Source organism: Pelophylax lessonae (assembly GCF_965119305.1).
Source record: "Pelophylax lessonae genome assembly, chromosome: 7".
Taxonomy (NCBI): domain Eukaryota; kingdom Metazoa; phylum Chordata; class Amphibia; order Anura; family Ranidae; genus Pelophylax; species Pelophylax lessonae.
The window spans coordinates 85,378,540-85,400,693 of NC_138774.1; the positions used below are offsets into that span (position 1 = coordinate 85,378,540).

The 22,154-nt window shown below is 44.5% G+C and overlaps 1 protein-coding gene across 1 annotated transcript in view; it reads right to left on the minus strand.

Annotated features, from left to right (window-relative positions):
• Positions 1-2,634: 2,634 nt before the first annotated feature.
• Positions 2,635-22,154, minus strand: part of LOC309560976 (4-galactosyl-N-acetylglucosaminide 3-alpha-L-fucosyltransferase 9-like) — a 31,413-nt gene continuing 11,893 nt past the window's right edge. Inside the window, exon 2 of the mRNA XM_082264681.1 lies at positions 2,635-3,762. Within this exon, the coding sequence (XP_082120807.1) occupies positions 2,664-3,755 (1,092 nt within the window). The 5' untranslated portion in view covers positions 3,756-3,762 and the 3' untranslated portion in view covers positions 2,635-2,663. The remainder of the gene's footprint in view (positions 3,763-22,154) is intronic.

Below are 22,154 nucleotides of genomic sequence, written 5' to 3' on the forward strand. Positions count from 1 at the left end.
GTAAAGGAGGCGGCGGCGGGAGAGGTGACGAGAAGCAGCCCTGGCTACACTATAATCTAGTAATCTGGATTCTGGCCTGTTGGGGGACAGTAATTGCCACGATGTGTGTGGGGCCCCTTGGCAAGTGGGGCCCCCGGGCAACCGCCGGGTATGCCCATTGGAAAAGACGGCCCTGTACTTAGGATAATTAGTAATGTACATTGTTTTACCCTTGTTGCCAGCAGTTCAGCCACCCAGGCTGGTTTAAGTGCTGAGTTAAGTGGCATGTTAATTATAGCATTGTCCAAGTGGCCAGTTTAATTAACTTAATGTTTAGCTATGGTAATTATATTCCTGTGTGCAGTTTGGATCGTTAGGGTAATATGATCAGGAATAGGATAGCCTCCTGTGGGGTATATATTTTGTGTGAGTTTGTTCAATAAAGTGTTCCAGATCTCATGCAAGCTATTGTCGGCTAGTCTGGTATGTTATGTGGCTATAATATCTGATATCTATAATCAAGACTAGAGGAAGCTGTGTACTGGCGGAAGCACTCAAGCACAGTGACGGTTCTGTCACACTTTTATACTATATTTCAAAGGTATTGAATTAACATTTCATGGAGGTCAGGTCAGTAAAATGTTCTTCCAGCACAGGTCCAAATCACATGTTTGTACGAGAATTACGATCCTTTACATCACAGCCCCCCATATCCCCCCCATCACACCCCCCCCTTTACTTCACAATTTACCCATCTATAGTACAGTCCCTCACCACACCTCATCGCAGCGTCCTTAGCCCTCTTCATTACAGTGTCATTAGCCCCCTCCACCCCCCCCTTCATAACAGTGTCCTCAGTCCCCCTTCACCCCCCCCCCCATAGCAGTGTATTTAGCCCCCTTCACTCCTCTTATTAGAAGTGTCCTTAGCCCCCTTCACCACACTCCTTCATAACAGTGTCCTTAGCCCCCTTCATAACAGTGTCCTTAGCCCCCTTCATAACAGTGTCCTTAGCCCCCTTCATAACAGTGTCCTTAGCCCCCTTCACCTCCTCTCCCTAACAGTTTCCCCACCCCTCCATCCCTTTTACAGCAGTGTTTGCAGCCACACGTGCAGTGCTAAAGAGGAGTGTGTTGGGTACACACCGCTCAAAAGGCAGCCTGCAAGATCCTGAGCTGCTAAGAAAAACCTGAGTGCTTGCCTGCTTGGTCCGCAGCCAACTGAGTGCATCACATCTAGAAGAGGTAGTGTCACATCCAAGAATAAAAGCAATTTCTTTATTAAATATCCTTTAAAAGGTACATCAAGACATACACATAGCAAAGGGTAAGAGTGAAAGTAAAACCACCTCAGAGCCAAATAGTGGAAAATGTCAAACTAACAATCATCAAACATTAGCAATTACAATATAAAAAAGCAGCTACCTTTGAACAAACATGAATAAAAAATCGTGCCAAGTTAGTAATAAACGCAACAGCACAGGCAGCGCTATAAATAGGTTAAAAAACACATATCCTAAAAGTTCATAAAGGAGCATTCATAAAATGGTCCATAGAAGGAAAATCACAATGAGTCCCAACATGACAGGTGATGTATGAGGGAAGAAATCACAAGGCTTGTTGTTGAACTAAATCCATCAGTGCCTTCACCACACCATAGTGCTCACCACCCCTTTGAAAAGCAACTCACCAGTTGCTGGATATCTGTCAAGGCATATTAAATTCCATTATCTGGTGAGTTGCTTTTCAAAGGGGTGGTGAGCACTATGGTGTGGTGAAGGCACTGATGGACTTAGTTCAACAACAAGCCCTGTGATTTCGTCCCTCATACATCACCTGTCACGTTGAGACTCACTGTGATTATCCTTCTATGGACCATTTTATGAACGCTCCTTATGAACTTTTAGGATATGTGTTTTTTAACCTATTTATAGCGCTGCCTGTGCTGTTGCGTTTATTACCAACCGTTTTTTTTTTTTTTAAGACATACACATAGCTCACAGGCGATCAGTCGATGTGTTTCTTTGTGATGGGTAAGCACAGGAAAGTGAAACGTGTCTACTGATTGGCTGCGAGCTATGTGTATGTCTTGATGTACTTTTTAAATTATATTCAATAAAGGAATTGCTTTTATTCTTGGATGTGCCGCTACCTCTTCTCCATGTGACACACGTGTAGTCCTACCTTACACAGGGAAAGTCTGGACAGAGGGCGGGAGCCGTCAAACTTTTCTTGGTAACAAGTTAGTGATTGGCTGCTAGGACTGCTCAGTGTCCTAGCAACCAATCACCCACTTGCAGCTCCTGCTCTAGGACCTTCCAGTCTGCCGCCTCTCCTGTCCTCAGCCATACTGCAAGGATGACAGTGCAACGGCAGGGGGAAAAGAAACAGGAGCAGGACGCACATGGCTGCCAGGCCAGAAAGAGAGTCCCGGCTCCTAAGTGGCGTGACTGCAGTGTTCTAGGTGGGACTGTCACCCGGTCTGCATCCGGACCACTGTCCACCATTTAGTGATGCCTGCTATATACCTATGCAGTACTGTAAATGGTCCTGATTAAAAATAAATAAAAGCTATTTTTTGGTACTGAAATAAATAAATAAAGTAAATAAATGAAAAGTATATATGTCACATCTCGTAGGTATTGTTTTTTTTTTCTTTGTACATACTAGATCCAGCAACTGGCTTCAAAATTCTTTCATAAACCATTTGGCCACACTATGAAGGATCTGGTATTTTGGTGCTTTTCTGATAACTTCACACGCTTGACAGTATCTATATTGCCAATCAATCAGTATATTTACACGGTAGTGAGACCTCCAATTGAAATACTTGTGGTACTTCTCATCGTCTTTGTCTAACTCAAGGAGATAAGCAGCCAGCTCCTTTGCACTTGGAAAGTCATCGACATGAATGAAGGCTTCACCTGGGATAAAACGTTCATAGTTTTCCCGCGACGTCCCCAACACAACTGGTACAGCCCAGGAGCCAAAAGCATTTGACCACAATTTCTCAGTGATGTAATCCTTGTAATTAGAATTTTCAAAGGCCAAGTAAAATTTGTACTGAGATATAGTAGAATGGAAATTGTCCCAGCTGAGCTTTGTGTGTTTAGCCCCATAAACATCAATAGGAATATATTTTTTTAGTTCCTCGCAATAAGCAATTCTTCGGACACCTGGATACCACTTGCTGACCACCCAGGCCACTAGTTTGGATTTTTCAGGAATGGTAAAGTTTTGTGGCTCCCTTAGTGTTTCGATCTGACCATACGGGACAAAAACATCTGAATCCTGACGAAATGTCAGTGTCATGTTGAATAGGTTGTCCAACATGTCCAAGTTTTTGATAATCAGTGGTGGCTCCACATTGGCCCACACCCAGTATTGAAAAATAGGTCGTGGCTGTTGAGGCAATAGGTTTTTGTTATCCATTATTTCCACATGATGTATAATAACACCATCAGCAACACTATATAGACTCCTGTCTGTTGTCATCATGCAGCCTGGGATACCAAAATCTTTGTAACACCTGTCTAATGGGAACGTGTATCCCCAAGGCCAGTGCCAAATCAGGATGAGAACCTCTTTCTCTTTCTTTAGATGGGGAATTATCTCTCTCTCTTTTATATTCTGCGTAATTGTTTCCTGTAGCACTGTCTTTTCTGCACATATTGCATTTCTTCCTGTTATATCCACATAATTCCAGAAAAAGGACAGCAGAATAAGAAGCATCAGGAATATTATTAGGGTTTTCTGGTTGAGACAAGCCAAATTCATTATGGTTCTGAAAGAAAGTAAAATACATGATACTGGCTGTAATTTAAGCAATATAATAAATCTAATTTTCTGACATAGTTCCTTTATTTTCTATTTATTCTGACATACAGATATACAGTGTAAAAAAAAAAAACTGTCCTTTTCTTCCAAAATAAAAGGGTATATGCTATCACAGCTTAAAAATTGGCATCTAGCTCACGTATTTACAATGAATGCTACTGCTAATGCTACAGCATACAAAGACATTGGTTTACATATTTACAATGAATGCTACTTCTGCAGCTACAGCATACAAAGACATTTTAGAAAATTTGGTGGTAATCCAACCCTTATTTGTTGAAAAATGACTGTGCCCAATGCATAAAACCAGCTCCTTAAATGCATGGCTTGACAAGTTTGGAGTGGGATATCTCAAAAAAGCTGCACAGAGCCCTGGCCTTAACCCCACTGGACACCTTTGGGATAAACTGCAAATTCTAAATGTGATTCAGGTCTTCCTGTCCAAAATCAGTACCCAATTTCACAAATTATCTTTTGGATATCTTTTTGAAAGGCGGGAATTTTCCACTGACCCTGTTCAACATCCTTTGGAACACTCTTTATTAATTCCCATGACTTTAAGATTAAATGCCCAATAAACTCTTAAAGGTGTTATTGTGAAACTTTCTCAGTGTTGGAGCTCTAAATCTTGAGGTGTCCGATTATACAAACCTAGGCTTCAACTCATAAAGTCATGTTCTGGTTCCCCACCTCCAATCTCCTACATGGGGGAATGAGGGGGTCCATAGTTTAATAGGTTCACTAACCAATAATGTAGCCTGAGAAGTGAGAACTAGAGTTCAACCTTCCATGCTTGAATTAGGGTTTGCCTTAATCAATGCCTGTATTTCAGGGATCTAAAGGTACTCATGAAGATACAAGCAGGCGCATTTAGATGTCAAATATTTATTTATGGCAGGAGTCTAAGGTAAGAACAAGTTTACATTAGCAAAGAACTCTAAGCAAAGCATAAAAACTAAAGAATAAATGCATAAAATTTAAAAAATGTTTATTTGGTTTTGCATTTTATTTGAAATTGAAAGAGCATTAGAAAAAATTATTTTTATTGCACTGAAAGCTACACACTTGAGACCTGATGTGTAACCTTCAGTACAGATTCTGTTGAATCTCCCAATAAAAGTGCACTTTAAGTGGTTCTAAAGCCTTAAGGTTTTTCACCTTAATGCATTCTATGCCATTGGCTCCAGCTGCTGTCAATCAAATCTTGTGACACGGGAGTGGGGGCGGGGCCGAGTCCCGCTGTCTGTCTCAATAGGCGTAGCAGCGGGGTTCAGGATCTCCCATGGAAAGCAGCGAAGGTGGTGGTCTCTAAGTATGTCCAATGAATGTGATTGAGGACAAAGGGAGTAGCTGTCAGTGTCCCAGGCAGTTCTGCTCTGCCTGTATGGAGTGTTACATAGTTAGTCAGGTTGAACAAAGGATGACAAGTCCACCTGGTTTACCCAATAGGAAAAGCACACACACACACACACACACAAACAGAAAAACACCATATACTGTACATGTTGTTTGGGGCGGCTGTGTGATCCCCCACTCATCCCCCTCGCCACTGTAAGCAGCGATAAAGCAACTGTTCAGCACTGGGACTCTTTATCTGCAGGCTCTGTGTGGAGTGGGCTGAGCACTTGTGTGTATGTGCTCTATCCCTTGCTCATCCCACACCCTTTGCTGGCTGTGAGCAGGCAACTGTTGCAGGAGCAGTCAGGGCCGGCGCTCCTGTAAGGCGACCCAGGCAGTCGCCTAGGGCGCAACTCAGCAGGGGGCGCCAGCATCCTGCTGTAATGTTCCGGTACCTATGGTACCCTTGTTCCCATATTTCTCCTCTCTTTGCGTCCCATCTTGTATAACAAAGGACGCATACACCTTTAAGACCGGATGACATCACTGCCGAGCGCCGCTATGAGCGGCTATTTCAATCGCCGGTTTGCTCTCACTCATGGCTCGTTCAACCGCCATGGTTGGAGCGTCCCGCTGTCTGAAGTCAGCATACCAGTTCGACACGTTCCTGTATCTCGCTACCTGAACCTGTTTTCGGATCCTGTGTCTCGCCACCCGATCACCCCTGGCATGCTGTCTTCACCTTCACCCACATGTTTATCGCACCTACGCCTGAGAAGTCGGAGCTGCTGACATACTTTCCTTGCTGAACTAAAGCCGGAAACCTCGCTGGTGATCCGTATCTCCCTACGGGATCACCCCTCTCCAATGGACACTGTTATTCCTAACCTATCTAAGTGATAAGTACCCCGCAGGGGATTCTTACTAACCAATCTCCTACTGTCATCTACTGCAATTACCAAGACTATCTGTATCTATATATTCACTATCATCTGCATAAGACTGTTAGCTCTTGGGACTACCTTGAACTATCCTTGCACTAGGTTACTCTGTCTAAAGTATACTCCAGCTGTGTCCTTTTACCATCTGCACTATACTTGACATCAGAACCTATCTGCTTACCATCACCTGCAACTCTCCTATACTACTTCTAGTGCTCACCATACAATAGCCTGTCTCTCATCTATATATCCTCATATACTCTATCCCTCCATTAAACATCTATTAATCTATTAATATATATATATATATATATATATATATATATATATATATATATATATATTATATAACAGGCTGTACACGGTGATGAAGTCCTGAGAGTTGGATATGTTGTTCAACAGATTCTCTACAAGGCTACTGAGTGTAATAATTCTGCAGCTGTAAATCCATCCACAAACAAAAACGCATGAACGTTACACCTGCCCGCTGCACCAGAATCAGTATGGACCGGCGGTTGCGGGCGGCGCCCCTTGTGCTGTGCTAGCCTGTGTCGGCTGCGCCCTCGGCCACCTGGGCACTTTTGAGCTGAGTGACGGTGAGTCTCAGGGGCAGGGCTGAGTGCCGGGATCCAGTGTCGGAAATCTTCGTAGCGGCAGTGCCGCGAATGTGCACTAGGTTTCCCCTGCCGATGATGTCAGCCGGCAGAGAAGACGGGGCGGGGGAGACCTAATGCGCATGCACGAGTCAGGACAGCGGGAAGGTTTGACTCAGCGCCGACTCCGCCAGCTAAGTAGTCACTTACTCTCACTGTCTGAAGGGGTTTTAACCCCTTCAACTTGGGATGGGGGGTGGGAGGCTGCCTGGAACACAGGCTCTACATTGGTGATGGTGAGGCTCTTCATTGGTGAGGCTCTCTAAGTCTCTATATCATATAGACTATGATATAGAAACTTAGAGAGCCTCACCAATGATTATATCACATAGTATTGTAAATTAATAAATGCAGGATTAATGTATCTGATTCTTGCTTGATTTATATGGAATGGAAGTATTGATTTTCCTGTTTGTTTTCCGAACTTTTTATTAGGTTTGGAGTATAATTTTTTAGTGTGGCTGTTTTTCTTGAAAAAAGTCTTCTCTACTAGAGATGTACAGAACTGTTCGCCGGCGAACAGTTCCCGGCGAACTTCGCATGTTCGCGTTCGCTGCTGCGGGCGAACATATGCGATGTTCGGTCCGCCTCCTATACATCATCATTGAGGCAAACTTTGACCCTGAACATCACAGTCAGCAGACACATCCCAGGCCAATCAGCATACCTCCCTCCCACCTCCTATAAATAAGCAAGGGCAGCATCCATTTTAGATCATTTCTGTGTTACTGAGAGCAGGGAAAGTGCTGGTGCTGCTGCTGCTGTTATAGCTGGGGACAGTTCCCGGTCTTGTTAGCCAGTGTTCTTGGTACACTCCTGCTGTAAGGACAGCACCCCAAAAAGCCCTTCCTAGGGCTGGTATTTGAGGTTTTTTTTGGATATATATATATATATATATATATTTGTCCCCAAAAGCCCTTTTGAGGGCTGGTATTTGTGTAATTTTTTTTGTTCTGTGATATATATATATATATATATATATATTAAAAAAAATACTCAAATACCAGCCCTCAAAGGGGCTTTTGGGGACAAATATATATATATATATATATATATATATATATATATAGCATGTCCAGAACCAGAAAAAAAAATTCATATAGGTGTAAAAGGGGTTCCCACCATCCCTGCTCTACTGAAAAATTATCTTTTTTTCTGGTTCTGGACATGCTATAGAGCTGAAACTTCACAGGTACACTTTAGACCCCCTATACACTAAATCACACAAAAAAAGTTCTTAAAAATTGTCATTTTTGATAGAGAGCCAATTATTGGAAAAAAAAAAAAAAAAATTCTTTGGATTTATTGTCTGGGGGGTCTAAAAAGTGTACCTGTGAAGTTTCAGCTCTGTAGCATGTCCAGAACCAGAAAAAAATAGAATTAGGGTTAGGGCTAGGGTTAGGGCTAGGGCTAGGGTCACCGTAACCCTAACCCTAGCCCCTAACACTAAACCTAACCCTAACCCTGTAACCATAACCCTAACCCTCTAACCTTAACCCTAACCCTCTAAGCCTAGCCATAAAAATAACCCTAACCCTAAACCTAACCCTAGCCCTAGACCTAAGCCTAACCCTAGCCCTAACCCTAATTCGTATTTTTTTCTGGTTCCGGACATGCTACAGAGCTGAAACTTCACAGGTACACCTTTTAGACCCCCCAGATGCTAAATCCAAAGAATTTTTTTATTTTTTTTTTAATTTTTCCAATAATTGGCTCTCTATCAAAAAATTACAATTTTTAAGAACTTTTTTTTGTGTGATCCCTCTCCGGCATGCCACAGTCCAGGTGTTTGTCCCCTTGAAACAACTTTTCCATTACTATTGTGGCCAGAAAGAGTCCCTGTGGGTTTTAAAATTCGCCTGCCTATTAAAGTCTATGGCGGTTCGCGAACATTTGCCGATGTTCGCGTTCGCCGTTCGCGAACGGCGAATTTTAGGTTCGCGACATCACTATTCTCTACTTCTCCTGTGCACCCTGTTTGTATTCTGCAGCCAGATTTTCTTAGGCCTAAAGGCTGCTACATATTTTAGGTAAAAAAAAAAAAAAAAAAAAAAAAAAAAAAATCGCATTAAGCGTATTTTGATTGGTTTTCGCAAAAGTTATCGCGTCTATTAACTACGGGAAAGATGTTATTTTTATTGTTTTTTTTTTTCTAGTAATGGGGGCGATCTGTGATTTTTAGCAGGATTGCGACATTGCAGCGGACAGATCTGACCCCTACCTGACATTTTTGACACTTTTGGGGGGACCAGTGACATTACTACAGTAATCAGTGCTAAAAATATGCACTGTTACTGTAATAATGACACTGGCAGGGAAGGGGTTAACACTGTGGGTGTTACATCGTGGGATGAGTACATGGGGGGGCGGCAATTTTTATTTTGCCTAGGGCACCAAAAATCCTTGCACCGGCCCTGGGAGCAGGATCTGTGTAAAATCCCCTGCCAAGTAGAGGGCATAAGAGTCAGAGCCAATGGGAACATCAGAGAAAGAGCCTTGCTGTGCAGCAGGGCATTATGGAACATGTACAGTAGTGTCTAGGCAGCCTTATGAAATGGAAGTGAATGATTTAAAGAACCACAGGAGCAAAAATCCCTGCACACTGAGGAGGAGACAACCAGGAGTTTTTCATTGGCATTCTGGAGAGATCAGGGCGTTTGGCAGGAGGAACCTGAGCTGTACAGATGTGTTGCCTTTGCTGAGCTTGTCCTGAGATGGGATGCTCATGCTGTGTCCATAAGAGCCTAAGGACTGAGCTGCAGAGGGACTGCTTGCTTAAGCCTTGGGACCAGAGTTGGGAGATCCGTTGCCGTGCATGCCTACACCAGAGCTGAAAGACTGAATCTTCTGAGGATCAATGCTTAAAGACTGAGCCTTGTGAGACTTGACTTCAGAGGACTGCAGATTGCCAAGTGATCTGGATCAGATCCTTGTGGACCAGGATAGGTGAGCCTAACACTGATGCAGTGAATGCAGAAGAAACCCCCTCCCCTTGTTTCGTAGCCCACTACCCAACCACCGCTGCACACTCTTAAAAGGGACAGCTACATGTGCACCCCCTACAGAACAGCCCCAACGAAAACCAGCTAACTCTGGCAGGCATCAGGTGCTTGCAGTCACCTCCAGGGGTTCCCTTTAGTTAGTAATGCTTACACACATCTGCTATTGGAGCTATATGCGTAGTGTGCACACAAGGACCTTTGTTCTCTGACAGTGTTCAGGTGTTCTTTTCCCTCTGCAGCAGCTGTCAGATTTAAAATTGGCTCCACCGACACAGCCTGATCATTCATTCAAAATCTGTAAATAAATAAATTACAAGTCTTGTCTTCCACCGCAGCAGACAGACTTGTAATTCTTAGTTGAACAGAAGTGTGCTGATTACTGTGCTCCTAGGCCATTGCGCCCACAATCCACTAATCATGGTTGCAATGCCTTACAGGCTCATTTGCAAGACATTATTAGAGGCAGAGAAGTGCATTCATTGTTTGATTTGCAAAAGGTGGAGTTAGCATTTAATATATTTAGTTACTGTGGGCTAGATCAACAAGTCACAACCTTGGCACACCCAAGTAAGACTAACCAGATACACAGTAAGAATAAAGTTTTTTGTGAGGATACTTTTCTAGCTACAGGGAAACAGGACACGGTACATAGAAAAAAAGCATAAAAAAAAAAAAAAAAAAAAAAAAAAAAAAAAAAAGGTACAAAGCATTTTTTTCAACTAATTTAAAGTGCAGCTTGCCAACACTAAAAATACGCTAAAGCTGTTTGTTCTTTACCAAGAACTGTGTTTGCATAAGGATCAAGGCAATATTGAACAGATCCGTTGTGACTAAAAAAAAAAAAATGTCATTCCTTTCTCCGTGAGGGGGTTGAAAACATACTAGTCTAAGTGAAAAGGTAAAACGTGTAGGAAACATTAGTCGGATTCAGCTGGACTAGTTCTGTAATGGTAAAGAAATCCCAGGTACCATCTACTCATTAATTTTGTGTTTATTTTACATGTAAATTAAATACTATGTTTTTGAGATAATATATTATATATGTATTAAATTTGCTTTCTGTGGTGTTTTGTGATTGGTCATATTGATGTTTAGAGAGATTTTTTGTAAAACATCGTGCTGACTAAGAGTTTTTTGTCCCATGGCGGTTTTTACATGATCCACTGCTGTGCCCTTCCCTGGTGGACATTCGGGCGCCAAGCTGGGGTCGGATGAGCTTTTTCCACCTTTGTTTCCCCTTTTGCATTCCCCATGTCCACTATGAGGACTCACAAGCAGCCATCCTTCCAGCGCATGTCAGCTTCCCTTGCGGTCCAAGGTGGTTGTGGCCGCAACATGGCGCCCGCACCGGAAGTGACATTCAGAGGCCAGTTTTTGGCCACGTCACTTCCGGTGGGACCGGCCTACATATAGGTCCGTGGCAGAGCAGGAAGCCGTACATGGCTCCCTCTGCACGCCGGACCACGGACAGGGAAATTCCATCCTTCCTGCAAGAAGTGTATTATATCTACAGGTGAGATTGCTGCTCGTGCTGCACTCTGCACTTTAAATGTATATCTTTTTGCACTTACTCTTGACTATTTGGATTCTTTGGAGTTTGTGTGCTGGATTACTACTTGGCTGCTACTAACCCCTATGTATGGTCACTCCTTGTCTGTTTGGGGATACCCTTCATGGTTTATCTATGCCACACCTGTGGACTCCCCTTTCCCCTTCAGCTCTCAGTCTGAGGCTGTGTGGGGGCATGATTTGGCCGCTGGTGGAGGCTTGCACTCTTTTTCTAGATCCTCCCCAGATAGACCTTTTGAATATGTGCATTACAAGTTGTTGATCAGGGCACATATATATTTGTGCCCCCCTCCCCCTCTTTCTGAATTTGTACCTAGACACTTCAGGCAGTCCATACCAGGGTCCAAGCCCTCTGGCTGTGGATCGTGGCCCAGTCCAGTGTCCGCCAATCCTCTTGGGCACCCCTGGTATGCTGGATGTCTTCATCTTTCTTCTCCGGGTAAGCACCAGGATCGTGCCTGCTCGCCTTGGGATGCCATTTCTCTTTCTCAGCAGATGTTATATTTCTTGACAAAATGGTAAGCTATATTCATGAATATAAACAGGAGTACACAGTATACAAATTGTATGTGCGGTGCCCAACAGTTGTGTATGTTTGTGTATATCACTTCCCATTTTCTCTATGTGTGTCTCTTTATCCTGTATCTCCATTTAGAATCAATGATGGATTACAAGGAATTGGTCCATGAAGAAGCCGCTACATGAGGAGTTCTACCACGGCGAAACATGTAGGACCTGTGATCCAGATCACTGCTCTATTGTAGTCAATGTTTAATTTGTAACAATTTTTTGCTACCACTTTAATGTATTTGTTGTTTGTACCTCAATAAATTTGTTATATTTTATATATGGAGTATTCCATATATAAAATATTTTGTTTGTATGTCTACATAGCATATCTCAGCCCTAGAAAATCCCAATTTTGGCAAGGCTGCAGTCCAATGTGTATTCAGATTTTGGTCTGATCCGGACTGCCCCTAACCATACTTTTCAATCTTCTAGTTTACAGGGATGTGGCTGCTATATGGTCAGTAAAGTGAGCCAACAACCTTACTCTTTCTCTATCGATACGTTAATTGGGGTGAAGAACCCCGTTTTGTTACTAATGTTTGGCTCCCAATTTGCAATTATATGTCAAATGTATGAAACTTTGATAGAAGGAATAATTTTGACTAATTGATTCGTTTGACTAGGCCTCTTTGGCCTTTTTGGCACCTCATCATCATCAAACATACGACACTGTAATAACAATAGAAACACTGCATGATATCACTTTAGACACGGCATATACACAATCATGTCCAATAGCAATTGGCGCCATCTCTGCTAGCCCCCCATGCAAATTTGGAGACGGTAACGCAACCTCAACATGGCTCAACTCCCTTGGATATTATTAATTTGTCATCCTATCAACTCTCCCAGGATGAGGTGGAGGTACTCCAGTTGGGCCTAAGTTTCTCCCCCCTCCAGGGTCTCAACAAATTCGATATTCACCTCTTTGCGAGGAACCTCACTTTCAAATTTATTTTTGATAAGGACAAAGGAACCACTTCTATTCGTGATGAGGACCTCTATGAAGGGTTTAAAACCCAAGACTTCCATGCCTTAAAAATACTCATCCAATTGTTAGATGAAAATGAGTCTGCTTCTGGGGACCAATCGTCGGACTCCCTTGTCGTCAGGGGATGAGGTTGACGATTAACCGATCCCCAGAAAATTTAAGGCGAAATCTACTAAATTCCCCAAGCTCCAAACGTGCTCAGCAATTTGGGCCTGTTTGAAGCAAACTATTAGGAAGCAAACTATTAGGAATATAGATAACCTCAAATTACCGGCGGTTAGATTTCCTAACCTTTCTCCATCACACAGATTGGCCTTGGATGGACTGATCCAGAACGACCACGTTGTCATTAAACCCTCGGACAAGGGCGGTAACGTGGTCGTTATAGATCAACACCAATAGGAGGATATGTGTTCCAATATTCTGTCAAACCGCGACTGGTATGTACCAGACTCTCAGGCTGTCATTGAACAGTTTGGGGTTCGTCTTAAATCCATTTTGGCATTGGCTTTGTACTCCTCCATTATTGATCAAGACTTATACGACTTTTTACTTGTGAAATGGCCTACCTTGCCCACATTCTATTCGTTACCCAAGGTGCACAAATGTCTTGATAAGCCGCCAGGTCGCCCAATTGTGTCGGCCATGGGTTCTCCAACTGAACCAGCTAGTCAATTTGTAGATGACCAACTTTGTCCGCATGTTGTTAGACTTCCCTCATATTTGAAAGACACTTTGGAGCTTTTTCAGGGTCGTGGAAGGTCTCACTATACCAGCAGGCTCTCTTCTAGTTGCCATGGACATTGAGGCGCTGTACTCGAGTACCCCCTACTCCAAAGGAGTGGAGGTAATCTCAATGTTCCTTCGGGAGCAAGTGCAGACCCAGTGGCCCATGGCGGACTTTACCATCCAGCTCCTTGATCACATTCTCCGCTCTAACGTATTCACATTTTGAGGCGTCACCTACCTCCAGGTACAGGGGGTGGCGATGGGGACCTCATGTGCCCCATCGTACGTCAACCTGTACCTGGGGGGGATGGGAATGGGAGCTGTTCATAGACGATGGTGCTTCGATGTATCTGTGCCACAGAGCAAGTGATGTCAATGATGTCATCGTCTGGACAGGCACCTCAGCCGAGTTGCTCACTTTTGTTGAATACATCCCGGGCAATAGCTACAATCTGAGAAGTTCACTGTCCTATATGACACCTGTAGTGTTCCATTCCTGGATACACTGATATCTACCAGTGGGGATGGAACACTGCACACTTCTCTTTATCGTGAGGCAACAGCCGGGAATACTATACTTCATTCTACCAATGGTCATCCACAACCACTGGTACAAAGTATTCCTTATTCCCAATACCTCAGAATTCGATGCAATTGTGCTTTGGACAGTGACTTCAGACAGGAGGCCAAAGCATTGCAACTTCAATTACTGGCCCGAGGTTACAGCAGAAAGACTCTTAAAAAGGCATATAATAGAACTATTGCCCAGTCAAGAGATGACCTTATCTTTGGTACAAAAAAAACAAAAAATCTAACAACACTACAAAATATAACTCTCATCATCAACTAATTAGGAATGTGATTGACAGATGATGTCATTCTGTCTAAGTACATTCGCCAATCACCAGAGATAGTGTACAGAAGAGCCCCATCACTTAGAGACAAACAGGTCCACAGTCACTGTCAGGGACATGACCAGATTTTGGAAGGTGCGACTGGTGGTTTTGGTACCTATCGGTGCGGGAATTGTGCGCAATGTCCTTGGGTAAGGGAGGGACATTAGTTTCCTCTCCCACGTGGAGGCACTCTTAAACCCCGTTTTCATGCCACCTGCTGTACAGAGGGGGTTGTGTACCTGGCTAGTTGAGTCTGTGGTTCCTTTTATGTCAGAAAGACTAAGAGGCCTTTTTATTGCTGCATACAGGACCACCTTTATTACATCAACGCCGGTCTGTTGTACAGACCCATCTGTAAGCATGTCGGCCTTAATCACAGCTTTGACCCCTATACGATTCAAATTTCTGTACTGGAAGAAATTAAGCCCAACCCTAGAGGGGGCAATTTTGACAATTCCATTTTAAAGTGTGAATCCAAGTGGATTTATCGGCTGCAAGGCGCACAACCCCCTGGCTTGAACACAGCCTTATCCTTTAAGCCATTTCTGGAAAAAATTGGCCATTCCGCGGTTTGCTGCGGGTGTGGTGTTTTTTTTTTCATCCTAGGTACTATCTGCTCATTAATTTTGTGTTCATTTTACATGTAAATTAAATAGTATGTTTTGAGATATTATATTATATATGTATTAAATTAGCTTTCTGTGGTGTTTTGGGATTGGTCATATTGATGTTTAGAGAGATTTTTTGTAAAACATCATGCTGACTGAGAGTTTTTTGTCCCATGGCGTTTTTTACATGATCCACTGCTGTGCCCTTCCCTGGTGGGCATTCGGGCGCCAAGCCGGGGTCGGGTGAGCTTTTTTCACCTTTTGTTTCCCCTTTTGCATTCCCCGTGTCCACTATGCAGACTCACAAGCGGCCATCCTTCCAGCGCATGCCCACTTTCCTTGTGGTCCAAGCTGGTTGTGGCCGCAACATGGCGCCCGCACCGGAAGTGACATTCAGAGACCGGTTTTGGCTGCGTCACTTCTGGTGGGACCGGCCTACATATAGGTCCGTGGCAGAGCAGGAAGCCGTACATGGCTCCCTCTGCACGCCGGACCACGGACAGGGAAATTCCATCCTTCCTGCAAGAAGTGTATTATATCTACAGGTGAGATTGCTGCTCGTGCTGCACTCTGCAATTTAAATGTTTATCTTTTTGCACTTACTCTTAACTATTTGGATTCTTTGGAGTTTGTGTGCTGGATTACTACTTGGCTGCTACTAACCCCTACGTATGGTCACTCCTCATCTGTCTGGGGATACCCTTCATGGTTTATCTATGCCACACCTGTGGACTCCCCTTTCCCCTTCAGCTCTCAGTCTGAGGCTGTGTGGGGGCATGATTTGGCCGCTGGTGGAGGCTTGCACTCTTTTTCTAGCTCCTCCCCAGATAGACCTTTTGAATATGTGCATTACAAGTTGTTGATCAGGGCACATATATATTTGTGCCCCCCTCCCCTCTTTCTGAATTTGTACCTAGACACTTCAGGCAGTCCATACCCGGGTCCAAGCACTCTGGCCGCGGATCGTGGCCCGGTCCAGTGTCCACCAATCCTCTTGGGCACCCCGGCTACGCTGGATTTCTTCATCTGGCTTCACCGGGCTAGCACCAGGATTGTGCCTGCACGCCCTGGGATGCCATTTCTCTTTCTCAGCAGATGTTATATTTTTTGACAAAATGGTAAGCTATATTTATGAATATGAACATGAGTATACATGGGGGGGGGGGGGGGATTTGTATGTGCGGTGCCCAACAGTTGTGTATGTTTGTGCACAGGGCTTTTTTTCTCAGAAAAAAGGCGCTGGAACTCACCCTCCCCAGCCAACTCCCCGCCCAAACCACCCCAACCACGCCCACAACCCCGCCCCCAGCTACGCCTTCCTCAGAGGTGAAAATTGCACAGTTGCCAAATAGTGGGTGTATTGTGCAGTGCATAACTTACAGGATGTAGTAGCCATAAACATGTACAGTACACAACATTAAAAAGTACAGTATGTACCATACAGTACAGCACCAGAGACTATGATCAGGAGCATGTAATGTACACTGTACATACATAATCTAAGGCGTATGATACACACTCCTAACCACTACCCCCGTATAATGTGCTATACATTATATAATCATGACCCACTGTACTCTTTATACATTTTCTCTTTTACACACTTCTGGCAACTGCTCTCTGTCAGTTGTGCTGTACCTTACATACTCCTGACTGCTCAACTCTGTATGCTGTGATGTATTTTGCATGCTCCAGGGGTCATTATTGTAACACATGATTGTAGGAGGTATGTAATGTATAGCACAGCATACAGTTACGACTAGTTAATATACAATGTACTGTATTTTACCAAACCATCACTGTTGCACGCTGCTATACATGACATACTCTTGGTTACTGAACTCTGTATACTTTGCTGCAGAAAAGTTCCCTTGTCCTCTCCAAGCAAAAATCCCAATTCTCTCAAGTATCCCCCACCCCTCAAAGTAACCATCAATTACTCGCCTCTGCAAACTTCTTTGCTTTCCTCTCCCTCCACCCCCAGCTCAACTTTGCACTTTTTCCACAGTTCACCTTAGCACCCCCCTCCACAACTCACCTCAGCACCCCCATCTAGAGCTTATCTTCACAGCTTTCACCTCTGTATTATCTGTACACCCCCTTCCCTGCTATCACCCCTGCAAAAGTCCCCCTTTCCCAACTCCCTTTCCCGTTGCACAAATCCCCCTCCACAGCTCTTTTACAAATCCCCCCTCCCCCCAAAGCTCTCACCTTTTCACAGATCCTCCCCTCCCCCCAGCCCTCACCTTTTCACAGATCCCACCCCTCCCCCCAGCCCTCACCTTTTCACAGATCCCTCCCCTCCCCCCAACTCTCACCTTTTCACAGAGCCTCCACTCCCCCCAGCCCTCATCTTTTTACAGAGCCCACTCCCTCCTCCCAGCCATCACCTTTTCACAGACCCCCCCCCTCACCTCACCTTTTCACAGAGCCCCCTCCCCCCAGCCCTCACATTTTTACAGACCACCCTCCCCCAGCCCTCAACTTTTCACAGACCCCCCAGCCCTCACCTTTTCACAGAACCCCTCCCCCAGCCCTCACCATTTCACAGAGCCCCCTCCCCCCAGCCCTCACATTTTTACAGACCACCCTCCCCCAGCCCTCTACTTTTCACAGAACCCCTCCCCCAGCCCTCACCATTTCACAGAGCCCCCTCCCCCCAGCCCTCATCTTTTTACAGACCCCTTCCCCCCAGCTCTCACCTTTTTACAGATTCCCTCCCCTCCCCCCAGCCCTCACCTTTTCACAGACCCCCCAGCCCTCACCTTTTCACAGACCCCCCAGCCCTCACCTTTTCACAGACCCCCATCCCTCACCTTTTCACAGACCCCCCCAGCCCTCACCTTTTCACAGACCCCCCCAGCCCTCACCTTTTCACAGACCCCCATCCCCCAGCCCTCACCTTTTCGCAGACCCCCTGCCCCCAGCCCTCACCTTTTTACAGACCCCCTCCCCCCAGCCCTTACCTTTTCGCAGACCCCCCACCAGCCCTCACCTTTTCACAGACCCCCCTCCCCACACAAAAAAACTCTCTCACCTGGTATTCACAGACTGTCCTCCTCTTTTACTGCTTCAGGAATGCAGCCATCATGGCTCTGTTAGCTGTGCCCGGGCTTTTTTTTTTTTTTTTTTCATTACAGTGACATCCCTGCAGTTCAGCCTATCAGGAATGCAGCATGGAGCAGGGGAGGAGATTCACAGCACTTCATCGGCTCCGTGCTGCACATAGTTGTAACAGGCAGGAGATGAAGAAAGAAGCCGCCTCCCTAAGCCCCTCCTCCGTGCTGCATTCTTGATAGGCAGAGCTATAGGAACATCATTGTCGAGACCCAGAACATCCAGCTTCATGTTCCTGCAGTGCCGACACTCGCACACAGAAAGTGGTGGAGGAAGTGAGTCCTCCACCAGCTTCTGTCTATGTGACAAGCGGGAGAGGACAGGGCAGCCAGAGGTGGCGCAACTCCGTTCCGGTGCGTTCCGGCAGAAAAAACGCCCTGTTTGTGCATATCACTTCCCATTTTCCCTATGTGTGTCTCTTTATCCTGTATCTCCATTTAGAATCAATGATGGATTACAAGGAATTGGTCCCTGAAGAAGCCGCTACATGAGGAGTTATACCTCTGCGAAACATGTAGGACCTGTGATCCATATCACTGCTCTCTTTTTTTGTCAATGTTTAATTTGTAACAATTTTTTGCTACCACTTTTTTAATGTATTTGTACCTCAATAAATTTGTTATATTTTATATATGGAGTATTCCATGTGTTTGTATGTCTACGGAGCATATCTCAGCCCTAGAAAATCCCAATTTCAGCAAGGATGCAGTCCAATGTGTATTCAGATTTTGGTCTGATCCGGACTGCCCCTAACCATACTTTCCAATCTTCTAATGGTATAGAAATCTCATCATTCATCAAAGAGGCTTCCTCAGTCCAAATGAGTGTCAGGAAGATACTCCAGCATTTGTAGCCACACAGCCACCCCATCAATGCTATCCCCCCAGCAACAATAAACCCCCTAGCAGCAAGCATCCATAAATCCTCCAGCACACCCCAGCCCCTCTTGCCAGTACATACACTTTGTGCTGGAACGGTGTAGTATTGAGTAGTAGTAGTATTATTGAGTTTTGAGTTCATGCTGAAAAAAACCCTGTGTATGACTATTTTCTACTTTCACATGCAACTCAGCTATTTGTCACATACTTTCCAGTTTCTATTTACTTCCTTTTTAAAAAATCCTGTTGTTTTTAGTGTCCAAAAGCTCAAGCAGACATGTATACAAGTGAGTGAGTCAGGCTATTGAATTAGAATAAGAGGGTCTGCATGGAAACAGACAGTGAAAATAAAACTGGTCCCAAACATAAGTGGCCAGATTACACATGTTTTTGCAGAGCAAACATGGACACAGTCCCTTCTGCTCTATAGGCGGCCAGGAGTAAAGGATCGCACACAAGGGCCGAAAATCAGGCAGCATCGGCCAGTTCAATACAAAACTGCCCAACATTTGGTCCTTGTGTACAGAAGCTGGTCTGCCAGAAGCTGGCTGTTTGGCCAGCTTCTGTCAAAGGTGCATGATCGAAAAAGGTCTACTGATTGGCATCCGGTCAGCGCTCTAAACCATTGGCTGAGAGTGCTGATCGGTGTGCTCTGGTGGGGGGGCAGAGTTCTGTCAGAGCAGAATAGCTCAGCAGGGAAGATCACCGCACTAACGTTGGATAGTTAGTATAGCAGCTCCTCGGGAGCTCTTCAGTTTTTTTTTTTCCCATCAACCCGTTGGGTTGAACAAAGAAACAAAAAACTGAAGCATGTACCAGAATTAAATGTTGTTCATTTACACCTGGCTACCTCTGATCTGCTCCAACTAAAAGAAGGATTGAGTCCTCTTACATTTTTTTTAGCAGACCCGAATTGACCCAAAGGTAGGCAGGTGTAAACGGACACAAGTCCGTTTACACCCGCCTCTCTATAGGAATGCATGGACCTTCCAATCAGGTCCACCTGAATAATTTACAGGCTGAACTGATAAGAACACCTTCCCTTTAATGTGACTTCTGCATAAATTATGTGTAGCAATATTTCCAGACATTGGGCCTAATATGGGTCTGCCATTGTTACCGGTAATACTTCCAACACATTTAAGTTGTGAACCCAGGTGTTAAGGTGTACAGTGTGAAGCGTACAGTGTTAAGAGCTGCAGCAGCATAAGCAGTTACAAGGAGCTACCTCAGTCAGTGAAGGGCTGGAGGGAGCTGTTCACAGGACTTTTGAGCTAAACAGAGTGTCAGGAGTCAAGTGTACTACTGTCCTGGATCTTCTGAGTTAACAAGTTTGTTAAAGTCGAAGTTCTAGCACAAGTTCAGCATAACAGTATTTTCAAGCGAACTGAGACAATGACCATTCCGGCATCTTTAGTTTGTTTTGTTTATTTTATAATGGGGATGGGAGAAGGGAATGAGTGGGATACTCCTCTGGCTCAACTATGTTTAACTGGGAAACTGTACAGAAAAATGTCTGTTAGAGCTGTCTTGACGCCAGCTGAATGCCAACGCTTCCTGGCGCTTGAAAATACTGTGGCAGAATCTGCCTTCTGGGGTAGATACAAGCCTGAATGGGCTACTGATTGGGTTTCCTCCACTGCCCAATGAGAATCCTCTCACAGAGGGGAGATTCCCCTCTCAGTAACCACACCTGGGAGACATGACAGACCAGCTAAAATCATGACCCTGCTGTTAAGCAGCCAAGGCCCACTATATTTTTACCTAGCACCTACCTTGTAGGGTGCTACATATGGTAGAACAGTACCTTAACACAATAAAGACTCTTCTATTTTTGAGGAGAAGTTCAAAACAAAAATTGTGATTGAGCGCAATTAACATTTATGGATGCTCCCTATATGATAGCATATCTTCACTTTTTCAGGTTCAGGTGCACTTTATTTGTAAGAATCTTAAAAAAAGTGTATACGCCTTTGTGAACAGAAAATACAAGCCTTCTGATCATTTTAATATAGGCATAACAAGACAGGACCTGTCAACAAATAATAATCTTAGATAATCGATCTAAATGTTCCCTTGTTGCATTGTATCTGAGTCTGGTACAATCAGGCTATTAAAGGCATTCAAAACTTTCCTTCAATTAACCTCATCTAGAATTTTGTAGAGCGAGAGAGTATGATTTTTTTTTTTTTTTAGCTTCTGATGTTGTACTTTTAAATTCCCTCTTTTGATGTCTCATGCCTTAACCACTTGCCTTCTGTGCACTTAAACACCCTTCCCATCCAGGCCAATTTTCAGCTTTCAGCGCTGTCACACTTTGAATGACAATTGCGCGGTCATGCTACACTGTACCCATTTGAAATTTTTATAAATTTTTTTCAAACAAATAGAGCTTTCTTTTGGTGGTATTTAATCATCTCTGGGTTTTTTATTTTTTACAAAAAAAAAAAAAAAAAAAAAAAAAAAAGAATAAAGACAAAAAATTTTGAAAAAAAAAAAAAAAAAGTTTCTTATTTTCTGCGAGTAAATTTTGAAAATAAATTTTTCTCCTTCACTGATGTGCGCTGATGAGGCGGCACTGATAGGCTGCACTGATGGGCACTGATGAGGTGGCACTTATGGGCACTGATGAGGAGGTACTAATATGCCGCACTGATGAGCACTGATAGGCGGCACTGCTGGGCACTGATAGGCGGCACTGCTGGGCACTGATAGGCGGCACTGCTGGGCACTGAGAGGCGGCACTGCTGGGCACTGAGAGGCGGCACTGATGGGCACTGGCGGATGGCACTGGACACTGACGGGTGGCACTGATGAGCGGCACTGATGGGCAGCACCATCAGTGCCCACACTCAGTGCCCATAGTGCTGCCAGTCAGTGCTCATCAGTGCCTAGATGAGCAGGCACTGATGGGCACTGACTAGCAGCACTATGGGCACTGATTATGGGCATTGATGGGGGGCACTGATGGCGGGCACTGTGGGCACTGATGGGGGGCACTGTGTGTGTGTTTTTACCTTGTGTAATCAGGGCACTGGTGATCGGTG